The 12,466-nt window shown below is 39.5% G+C and overlaps 1 protein-coding gene across 4 annotated transcripts in view; it reads left to right on the top strand.

The window, feature by feature from the left end:
• The window catches only part of NRROS (negative regulator of reactive oxygen species), a 37,131-nt gene extending 25,282 nt beyond the window's left edge, over positions 1-11,849 (top strand). For all 4 annotated transcript variants that reach the window (XM_077291235.1, XM_077291237.1, XM_077291234.1 and 1 more), the window contains one exon: positions 7,456-11,849. In XM_077291235.1, the coding sequence (XP_077147350.1) occupies positions 7,456-9,390 (1,935 nt within the window). In that variant the 3' untranslated portion in view covers positions 9,391-11,849. The remainder of the gene's footprint in view (positions 1-7,455) is intronic.
• Positions 11,850-12,466: the final 617 nt, after the last annotated feature.

Genomic DNA, 12,466 nt, shown 5'->3' with positions numbered 1-12,466 from the left:
ACTGAATTCTATCACATTGCATAGTCTCAGGTGCCTGTTCAGAAGACACCGCCAACTGGTGCACAGGTTTGCGCTCCCGTAAACGCCGATCAATCTGAATGGCCATAGCCATAGACTCATTCAGACCTGTAGGTGCAGGGAACCCCACCATAATATCCTTAATGGCCTCAGAAAGACCATCTCTGAAGTTTGCAGCCAGGGCGCACTCATTCCACTGAGTAAGCACCGACCATTTCCGAAATTTTTGACAATATACTTCCGCTTCATCATGCCCCTGAGAGAGGGCTAATAAAGCCTTTTCAGCCTGAATCTCCAGGTTAGGTTCCTCATAGAGCAATCCCAGTGCCAGAAAAAACGCATCCACACTGAGCAATGCAGGATCCCCTGGTGCCAATGCAAATGCCCAATTCTGAGGGTCGCCCCGCAGGAAAGATATTACAATCTTGACCTGCTGAGCAGGGTCTCCAGAGGAGCGAGATTTCAAAGAAAGAAACAATTTGCAATTGTTCCTGAAATTCAGGAAGGTAGATCTATCTCCAGAAAAAAAACTCTGGAATAGGAATTCTAGGTTCAGACATAGGAGTGTAAACAACAAAATCCTGTATGTTTTGAACTTTTGCAGCAAGATTATTCAGGCTGGAAGCCAAACTCTGGACATCCATGTTAAACAGCTAAGGTCAGAGCCATTCAAGGGTTAAGAGGAGGTAAGAAGCAGCTAGACAGCAATTAAGGGCTAGGCAGCAAAATTCTGAGGGGAAAAAAAAAAAAAAATTCCCTTCAACACTTCTTTTTCTCCTGCTTCAGCCCAAACAATTAACACTTTGTGGGCCGGCTATACTGTCATGTTCCCAATGGCAGGGAATTGAACACATAACACGGGCAAAAACAGGACGAGCTCTAGGGTGATGGAACCTGAGCTGACCGCGATCCTGAACCTCAACACTCAACTAACAGCAGCCGGGGAACGTTCCTGGGGGGACTCTAGACGTCTCGCGCCAGCCGGAGATCTAGCTACCCCTATCAGAAGAATCACAGACCTATCTTGCCTCCAGAGAAATATTCCCACAGAAATAGCAGCCCCCCACATATAATGACGGTGAAATGAGAGGAAGGCACAAACGTAGTTATGAAAACAGATTCAGCAAAATGAGGCTCGCTTAAGCTAGATAGCAGAGGATACAAAAGGTGAACTGCGCGGTCAGCTTAAAACCCTTCAAAATACCATCCTGAAATTACTTGAACTCATGTGCCAACTCATGGTACATGAGTGGTAATTTCAGCCCACTAGAGCAACCAGCAGCAGAGAATTACATATCTGCAAGCTGGACTAAAAACATGAAAGCAAACATGAAACAGGGAAATCCAGACTTAGCTTGTCTTGAAGGCCTAGGAGCAGGTAGCAAAGGTAACAGAGACACACTGATACATTGATAGCCGGCAAGGGAATGACAGGAAAGCCAGGTTAAATAGGAAACACCCAGCCTCTGATGGACAGGTGGAAACCAGAGACCGCAACCCACCAAAGTCACCCAGTACCAGCTGTAACCACCAGAGGGAGCCCAAAAACAGAATCCACAACAGGGAAGCTTTGAGTTCACAATAGTGTGTATAATGGAGCAGTACATGGGGGAACTTAGGGGACATTATTATTGTGCATATGGTCCAATATGGCGGTAAAGTCAATGTTCGTTTTTGTATATAGATTTATTTTCAATAACAGTAGGGTCATATTCTGAGGTTCCCCTATATTCACAATAAGTGCGCAACCATAGCTGTAATCAGGGTTAGCTGGTTAGAGGCCCACTCAGATGTTTCGCCCCCCCTAAGCTGAAACCCTAGCTACGCCTCTGGCAATACCCCTCTAATATTAAAGACCAGAAATAAATCCTGTGCTTAGAGTGCCCTCTTCAAGTTTTATAATCTTCCAAAATGGAAACGTCAACTCTTCACGCAAAAAAAATAAACCCTCACACAGCTCAGTAGGTAAAATATTATAGCTCCCTGAATATGATGATAAAAAAAAGCAAATGAATATGTAACACTAAAAAAAACAAAAAACCTAGTAGCAACTAGGAAAACATAGAAAACATACTTTTGTAGAAATATTGAAGAAATGCTATATTATTACTTTTACTTGCCTTTTGTATTAACATTTCTATTTTAGCATATTACATTTTCTAAAACTTTTACTATTTAACCTCCATGACTGAATTAAGAAGACCATGCACATTACAGGTCCTTCTCAAAAAATTAGCATATAGTGTTAAATTTCATTATTTACCATAATGTAATGATTACAATTAAACTTTCATATATTATAGATTCATTATCCACCAACTGAAATTTGTCAGGTCTTTTATTGTTTTAATACTGATGATTTTGGCCTACAACTCCTGATAACTCAAAAAACCTGTCTCAATAAATTAGCATATCAAGAAAAGGTTCTCTAAACGACCTATTACCCTAATATTCTGAATCAACTAATTAACTCTAAACACATGCAAAAGATACCTGAGGCTTTTAAAAACTCCCTGCCTGGTTCATTACTCAAAACCCCCATCATGGGTAAGACTAGCGACCTGACAGATGTCAAGAAGGCCATCATTGACACCCTCAAGCAAGAGGGTAAGACCCAGAAAGAAATTTCTCAACAAATAGGCTGTTCCCAGAGTGCTGTATCAAGGCACCTCAATGGTAAGTCTGTTGGAAGGAAACAATGTGGCAGAAAACGCTGTACAACGAGAAGAGGTGACCGGACCCTGAGGAAGATTGTGGAGAAGGACCGATTCCAGACCTTGGGGAACCTGAGGAAGCAGTGGACTGAGTCTGGTGTGGAAACATCCAGAGCCACCGTGCACAGGCGTGTGCAGGAAATGGGCTACAGGTGCCGCATTCCCCAGGTAAAGCCACTTTTGAACCATAAACAGCGGCAGAAGCGCCTGACCTGGTACTTTTTTCTGATGAAAGCAAATTTTGCATGTCATTCGGAAATCAAGATGCCAGAGTCTGGAGGAAGACTGGGGAGAAGGAAATGCCAAAATGCCTGAAGTCCAGTGTCAAGTACCCACAGTCAGTGATGGTGTGGGGTGCCATGTCAGCTGCTGGTGTTGGTCCACTGTGTTTCATCAAGGGCAGGGTCAATGCAGCTAGCTATCAGGAGATTTTGGAGCACTTCATGCTTCCATCGGCTGAAATGCTTTATGGAGATGAAGATTTCATTTTTCAGCACGACCTGGCACCTGCTCACAGTGCCAAAACCACTGGTAAATGGTTTACTGACCATGGTATTACTGTGCTCAATTGGCCTGCCAACTCTCCTGACCTGAACCCCATAGAGAATCTGTGGGATATTGTGAAGAGAAAGTTGAGAGACGCAAGACCCAACACTCTGGATGAGCTTAAGGCCGCTATTGAAGCATCCTGGGCCTCCATAACATCTCAGCAGTGTCACAGGCTGATTGCCTCCATGCCACGCCGCATTGAAGCAGTCATTTCTGCCAAAGGATTCCCGACCAAGTATTGAGTGCATAACTGAACATTATTATTTGATGGTTTTTTTGTTTGTTATTAAAAAACACTTTTATTTGATTGGACGGGTGAAATATGCTAATTTATTGAGACAGGTTTTTTGGGTTATCAGGAGTTGTATGCCAAAATCATCAGTATTAAAACAATAAAAGACCTGACAAATTTCAGTTGGTGGATAATGAATCTATAATATATGAAAGTTTAATTGTAATCATTACATGATGGTAAATAATGAAATTTAACACTATATGCTAATTTTTTGAGAAGGACCTGTATATTAAATGGTCTGAATCCCATAATTTTGGTTAAATTGTCTGCCGGTATAAAGTTTAAGGTGACTGTCTGACATTTTCCCAATTTTCACATGCCTGATTCTTTCCTCCATGGCAGTTACAGTACCGATTAAAAGTTCGTCCTCACCTGTCCATTAAATGGTTTTCCTTGTTCTTTTTGGAGTGTGCATATTGTAGAATCAAAGTGAAGGAAGCAAAACTACAAAAGGAACAATGTTTAGTTTCCTCAAAGTATGCCTATTTTACTCTGATGCCAGCTTCATACACCTTCGTCATTTTCTCAAGCAGTTTCATCAAGTAGTTAGTCACCCGGAATAGCTTCAAATAAACAGGTATGCATCATCAGAGTTCATTTGTAGAACCACCAGGGTACATAATGTGTTAACAGCCATCAGATGTGGTTTGCAAAAGTAGTTTTAGTATTCAGTTCCATACAGTGCTGACCCGTATTCTTCAACAGTTCTAAGCCAGAATATGGCAAGATTCACTCAACTAAGTAAAAAGAGACAACAGTCCATTACTAAATGATATTAAGTCTATCCGGGAAATTGCTGGACGTGATGCTGAGTCACTTCTTACAGACAAGCAGTGAGGCGTGGAAGTCAAGAAGTCCATAGTCAAAAGCCAGGAGGGTACATCAAAGACAAAGTGATAAGACAAACAGAGATTCAGAGGCAATGTCCAGGGTCAGGAAACTAAGGTCAGTGTGTGTCAAAGCAAAAAGTATAATACAAATGAGTAGTCAAGAGGTAAACCCAAGGTCTGGCAACAAAGGTCAGAAAATTAGAACACAGAGCAAACACACCACAGAGCAAGGCTACAACTGGCAATGTTCTGATCATTGCCAGCCAGCTAAATAGCCAGGTAATAACCATGAAAAGGTGACACCTGGAGAAACCATAATTACAAAATAAATGTTGAGGTTCTAGTGGACTGATTGACCTGACTGTTAAAGGCGAACTCAGCAAGAGATAAAAATGAAGACCAGTCATCCTGCTGAGCCGCCACAAAACACCTTAAAATTTGTTCCAAATATTGATTTGCCCTTTCTGTCTGAACGTTGGTTTCAGGATGGTAGGCAGAGGAAAATGACAAGTCAATCCCCGTTCTATTACAAAAAGCTCTCCAGAATTCGGAGACAAATTTCACTCCCCTTTCAGACACAATGTTAAGTGGAATTCCATACAATCTCACATGATAAATAAACAACCTGAAGAGTGTCTGTGCATTAGGTAGACTTGACAAAGGAATAAAATAAGGCTGTTTACTGAATCGGTCAACCACCACCCAAATGACAGTTTTCCCACCAGAAAGAAGAAAATCTGTGATAAATCCATGGATAGATGGGTCCATGGTCTTTCTGGAATTGTCAATGGAGCCAATTCACCAGCTGGCCGAATATGACAGACCTTAGCGAATGCGTAAACTTCACAAGCGGACACAAAATCTTTAATATCATTAATCATAGATGGTCACCAAAAGAGTCTAGCAAAAGCTTTCTGCATAGCTGTGACCCCAAAATGACCACTCAAGCCAGAATCATGAAACTCCTTCAACAGGCGCAGTCTTAGGTACACAGGTACAAATAACTTGGATTCTGGAGCAGTGGGAAGACGAGTTTATGAATCTCCACTTCCAACTCCGAGGATACCACAGAGACCACAATGCCTTTAGGGAGAATGGAGGATGGAGATTCTGAAAGAGAAACTGAATTAAGATTGCATGATAATGTGTCAGCCTTCACATTCTTGGACCTCAGCCTGGATGTGATAGAAAAATTGAATCTAGAGAAAAATAAGGACCATTTGGTCTGTCTAGGAGTTAGCTGATTCAATGTACTGTATACTACATTCTTTAGGTGAGTGACCACAATGACTTGATGAACTGCCCTTCCAAAAAATGCCTCCATTCCTCAAAGGCTAATTTAACAGCGAGTAACTCACGATTCCACACATCATAATTTCTTTCAGCAGACAAGAGTTTTCTCGAGAAAAATGCACATGGCAGCAAATTGGTCAGAGGTTTGGAACTCTGAGATAAAACACAATAAATGGTTCCTAAACATTTGGGGTGGGTTAAAACAGGAGCAGACATAAAACTCTCTTTCAAATTTTTCAAAAGCCTCCCATGACCAAACCTTGAGATCCGCCCCCTTATGTGTGAGGTCAGTAAGAGATTTAAGCAATCTGAGAGCAACCCCTAATTCATTTTCTATAATAGCGGGCGAATTCTAGAAAATGTTGCAACGCTTTCAGGTCCCTAGGATAATCCCAATCTAATTTGGCTTTCACCTTCCCAGGATCCATCTTAAACCCATCAGCCGATAAAATGTATCCCATAAACAGAATTTCCTGAACAGAAAAAATACATTTCTCAATTTTAGCAAACCACTCTCCCTCAACCTATGTATTATGAACATGTTGCTGGTGAGAGTCCAAATCTGGTGGAAAAATTAAAATATCACCAAGGTAAATCACAAGAAATCTCCCAATGCAATCAGAAAAAATATAATTCGTAAAGTTTTGAAATACTGCTGTCGCATTGATTAATCCAAATGTCATGACAAGATTTTCTAATAAACCCCCAGATGTCAAAAACACCGTTTTCCAGTCATCACCCTTCCTGATGAGTACAAAATTGTAAGCCCCCCTAAGGTCAAGCTTAGAAAACCACTTATCTCCCACAGGCTGATTATTAAAGTCGGGAATGAGTGGAAGTGGGTATGTATTCTTAACCGTGATTTTGATCAGTACTCGGAAATAGACGTAAGGACAGAGGTCACCATCTTTCTTTTTTACAAAGAAAAATCCAGCAACTACAGGGGAGGAGGAAGGACAGGTACGACCCGTAAACTTTTGTTCACGTAATTTTTCGTGGCGGTACATTCGGGCCCAGACAAATTGTAAAGACGAGCTTTAGGTAATTTGGCATTAGGGACAAGATTAATAGCAGAATCGTAAGGACGATTGGAAGGTAATGTTTCTGTCTCTTTTTCCAACAACACATGTCTGAAGTCTTTCAGTGGAACCATCATTTGTCTTGGAACAGGACAATGATCCAAAACACAGCTCAAGGGAATGTAAGGGTTATGTGACCAAGAACGTGAGGTATGAAGTGCTGCATCAGATGACACATCCTAAACACACCTCAAATTCAACCAAATTTAGATGGTTTGAGATGAGATGGACTGGATAGTGAAACCAAAGTAGGCAAGAAGTGCTCAGAGTCAGCACCTCAGGGAACTCCTTCAACACTGCTAGAAAGACATTCTAGGTGAACACCTGTTGAAGCTGCTTAACAGAATGCCAAGAGGGTATGTACTGTATATTGTTGTCAAAGTAAAAGTGGGGTACATTCAGAAATCTAATATATTCTTGTTTATTTCACAAGTGTTTCTTTACTCCTTGGTTCCATGTGTTCCTTCATGTTTTCCTGCCTTCAGTCTGAATATACAATGTGCATATTCTAATAAAAACCAAAAAAAATCAGTTCAAGAACAGGTGTTTAAACTTTTGACCAGCACTGTAAGTAAGTCACTGTTACTGACATCTGTTACATGTATGACCATCATTACTCAAAAATATATTATTTTGTTTTCTTGCATATGTTAAGTAACATGTTGACTCTTCTTTAGGTTTCCAAAGCAGCAAATTGCAGATATTTACAGCTAACGTCAATTCCTGAAGACCTCCCATCTGAAATACAAGAACTGCTTGTAGATCACAACAATGTGAAAAGTCTAGATGAAGATACTTTGCAGCAATATCCCAATCTTAACAGTTTGAGCTTAATATCCAACAGTTTGTGTCATATAGACTTGAATGCTTTTAGGCATACTTCAAAGCTGGAATCACTATCACTACAGGACAACACTATTTTCAGTAAATATACTTTGATATCTTCAGGCTTGAGTTCTGCTTCATCTCTTAGGTGGTTGGATCTTTCTAGAAACGCTCTGAATGAGGACATGGTAATTACTCTTGTATCAAATTTGACATCCCTGGAATATCTAAATCTGGACCACAATGTTATCATGCGTCTGGATAGGTCGTCTTTTGAAGGTCTGATGAACTTAAAAGAGTTGAGCCTTCAATGGAATTATATTTATGATATTGGAATAGATACATTTGACAGTCTGGTGAACCTGAAGACTCTGAACCTTGCTTTTAACCTGCTGCCATGTATTGTAGACTTTAGTCTGACGCAGTTACAAATTCTCAATCTCAGCTACAACCATATTGAATGGTTTTTCTCAAGGGAAGTTGATGTTGACTTCCAGCTGCACAAACTAGACATTTCTCACAACCAATTGTTATTTTTTCCATTTTTGCCGAAGAGGCATCACTTACATACATTGCTGCTGTCTGATAACAAAATGAGGTTTTATAGCAAACATTTTGATGAATCTTCTTCCTCTGCGGATTTCCTTATTTTTAAAAACAATGGGTCCAATATCACCACTGTTTATCTGTGGGAGGATACCTTAAGTGACCTCTCTGCATTAAGTGTCGTGGATTTTAGCAGAAACCAATTTGATTACTTGCCTGAATACTTTCTTGCTGCAATGTCATCAATGTCTTATCTAAAACTGAACTGGAACTGCTTAGAAACATTTGATTTATCAAGTAAACAGATTACAAGTAATCTTAATTTTTTGGATCTCAGTAATAATAGACTGTCAAGGATAAGCTTAGAGGAGAGTACCTCCAGCCTTCATCAGCTAAGCTACTTTAACCTTAGCCAGAATGAACTACAAGACCTGCCCGGTAAGATTTTCCACACCATGAAAAGTCTTAGCACCCTGGATTTGAGCCATAACCATATCTCCCTTTGCTCTTCAACCAATATGGTTGGTTACCCGAACTGTGTGGACCTTAGAAATATACCATCTCTCCAGCATCTTCGCTTGTCAGGTTGTGGGTTAAAAATGGGCAAACAATTTATTTTCCATGGAACTACATTAACATATCTGGATGTTTCATACAACCAACTTATGAACCTTGACTTTTTGCAAGACACCGTCAAAATGCTAAAGTCTCTCTCTCTCCGAAATAGCTTACACTTTGTGAGCAACATTGACTTCTCTGAGTTCAAGAGCTTGACTTCCCTTGATATATCTGAAAATAACCTCACTACATTCCCCATGTCATTAATGGATCTTACTCTTCAGTTTTTGGATGTCCATGAAAACAAGCTAACTTCATTACCGGTATCTAGTTCTTACCAACCTCTCATAAGGAGCCTCAAAACCGTTTACCTAAGTGGAAACTCATTTGATTGCTGTAAGTTAAGCTGGTATGAGACACTTACCACATCCAAGGGTATTAACATCCCCGATCTCGGGCAGATCACGTGTAATTTCACCAACAACTATATGTTTGTGCATGATCTTCCGGAGTCTGTTATTCATGCTTGCCATTGGAGAAATGGAGGCACTTTGTTGTCACTGGTACTTTCTCTTCCCATCTGTTTGACTTTGTTGGTGGCTTTTATCCTTTTGTTTCTTCTATTCAAGAAACCATTGCTTATAATGTTCAAGAAACATTTCAGGACATCATCAAGCTACTAAGATTTAAAAGTAGATGGAGTAGATGTAGCCAAAAATATAGAATGACTATTCCAGAGATAGTGGTGCTATACATTTTTATGTTTGAAGAAAAAATGGTAAGCATGCATAATGCATTAGTAAAGAAGCACACCTATCAGTAGATAAAAAAAATGTTAACTGCACACATTATTAAATAGATATTTTATACCTGAGGAGACTGGTGTATTTAAGTTGGATATCCATGTCAAAAGGCTGTATAATCCAGATATAAAATATAAAGAAGATGAGAGAAACTTTGCCCCCCAATAAGTGTAATTAATCTTTATTCAGGCAATCCAAAAAGTGAGTCAGTGAGGTTTTGGCCCTACAACATGGGACTTCATCAGACACGGATTACAATGAGTATAAGAAGAGGTATAAGTGTAGTATGTCCATGTTATGGAATGATGAATTGAATTGCCTTGTACTAAGCGCTCATCTTTTTCATTTGCATGGGGTGGAACTCTTCTTAAGCAACCAATCCCTTTATTCTTCAAGAGTCCCATATAACTACTTTTATACCATATATAAAATAAGAATTTTATGAGTCCAGCTAACGAATGAGCTCATGAGTCCAAATGTGTTTAGTCTCTGTCTCTACCCACCCAGCCTTAACAACAGATGCAGCTTGTACTGAGCAGTGAGGGATCAGAGCAGGGAAGAGGGACACTTAGGTGCTGTCAGTTAGGCTAGGTTGGCAGAGAGGGAGTTTAAACTTTCAAAAAGGATTACACATCCATTCCATTCTGACATGAATTGTCAGAGTAACTAAATCAGTCTCATCTGGTTGAAAAGACCTATTAAATAACTTTTACAGTTTTTATGGTGAAATTTAATGATAGACTCCCTTAAAAGCAGCACTATCATCCAAAACAAACTGACAGTGTAAACTTAGCATGTAGTCAAATATGGGTTATAGCTCCTGTAAAAATCTCATATTTAGAATTCTAATTGTGATCTCCATTTTTCAAAAAATGAAGTTTAATCAAATATGCAAATTAGGATGTTTGATGTGCCCTTGCTGTGGCCAAAATGCTCAGCGTACCTTTGTGCCCACTGGTGTCGCATGTCCCTGCCTGAATCACTGATGACTTGCAGTGCTGGCTTGCCTCGAGCGAGCAGTGTCTGCAGAGAAAGATCCGCATTGTCCTTCACCAGTGTGTGAGGCGAGGACATGCAAAACCAGTGGTCGGAACAGTGCACGAAGTCTCTTGACCCCACCAAGGGTGCACCGAGCACCCCAATTACCATATCGATTCAACTTGAGTTGGTGCAGAATAATGGCAAGGATTAGTGCTGGAAAAGTACAGATTTTACAGGGTCTATATCCATTGCAGGCCTATGTCCTTAATTTATAGTATCAGTTTGGGCTGACAGATTCCCTTTAAATAGAGAGCCTCTTCTTAAAATTGCATAGATTATGTAATACATATACTCCATAAAGTTTACTCATAATACATCTATAAACTCAACAAATTGCGATACAATTCACCTTATGCACCATCCTGACGTTGAGCTGAACAGATGCAGTTATGAGCCAGTAGTTCTGTTATCTAATTATCTGTAAAATCTTAGCTGGCAACATAAAACTGTGGTCACATCTACCTCTGAATAAAAAGAAAATATTTATTTTCAGAGACTCTTAGATATTAGAGTAATAGAATAGTTTTGGAGTTACCAACATATTAATAAATATCAGCGCTTAGAACACCGCCCCAAGGTAAAATTAGAAAAATGCCAATTATACTTTTGGTTTATAGTGAAAGTATAAGAAAATTGATGACTCAGTGAAAGCTGTCATTTTAACACTGATCCTTAATTAAACGCATAAAAGAATAAGAAAAAAGTACATTTCAATTTATTTCTTTGATCATAATTAATAAGTTATACAATTGGATGTGTTTAAGAAAATGTTTTTGTGCTGAGATACTTTTATAAATGTGTCCCTGCTGTGTACTGTGTAATGGCTGTGTCTGACCATGATAAGCTGCTCTAGTTTATAATCATGTATACACAGCTCCTGGCCAGGGAAAGAAGCAAAAGTGAATATACTTTAGAAACGTCAGGAACTCTTAACTGCTTGTTTGTATGTGGGAGCACATTTCCCTGCCTATTTGTTTTATCACTACCGGTATACTTGATATGTTGTCCGGCCAATTGGTTGTTCGAGCATATAATATTAATGAATTATCCTTAACATAGGTAACCAATATCGATGGGTGAGAGATAGACACCTGGTACCCCCACCGATCAGATGTCACTACCGACAGTAGAACAGCTCCATCCAATGTGCATCAGCTGCTGAACAGAACTGCAGATCATCTGTTGAGTTATAGTGAGGATACTCACAACTGCTCCATTATTTGCCTTCTGTATTCTGACTGTGAGTGTCATATGTATGAAACTAGTCTTAGTCTCCAATTTTTTAAAACGATAACACTTAACAGGACTTATTTTTACAGGTCCTCCTGCTTCTAATGTGAGTCTCTGAGCCAAAAATATGGATATTTTTACCATGCAGTAGATGCTCTGCTCACAAATATCAGCTGATGATAATTGTTCTAGATTTTCCCTTCCCCTTGGTCACATAACCAAAATGTTTGCATGTGTGTGGGCTCATAAGTTCAAGCGTCAGTGATTTTATCAGAAAAATAAGGCTTAGATTTGAATCTAAACTACTACTGAATTACTAAACTCATATGATCTAGTGGTAAACAGAATAATACGTCACCACAATGTCAGTAAACACATTCAAAAAGAGGAACCATTCCTGTACCAAATAAAATGGCTTCAAAACAGACTTGTTGCTGACATGTATGTCCCCACAGTTCTTAAAATTATTATTATTATTATTGTCAAAGAATACAAAAAAACTAGCTTGGATTTTAATCACCTCTGATGGTGCTGGACATGCCTGCAAAACTCTCCCTGATCTAATAGCAAATAATATGATACAACAAAAAAGTAAACAACGTTCACCTGTTAAATCCACTTTCTCCAGGAGTTCCTGCGGCAAATGACGTACCACACTGTACATTGCCTCCTAGATGAAAAGTTA

The sequence above is a fragment of the Ranitomeya variabilis genome, chromosome 2 (assembly GCF_051348905.1).
Source record: "Ranitomeya variabilis isolate aRanVar5 chromosome 2, aRanVar5.hap1, whole genome shotgun sequence".
NCBI lineage: Eukaryota > Metazoa > Chordata > Amphibia > Anura > Dendrobatidae > Ranitomeya > Ranitomeya variabilis.
This window is presented reverse-complemented; position numbering and strand designations above follow the sequence as displayed.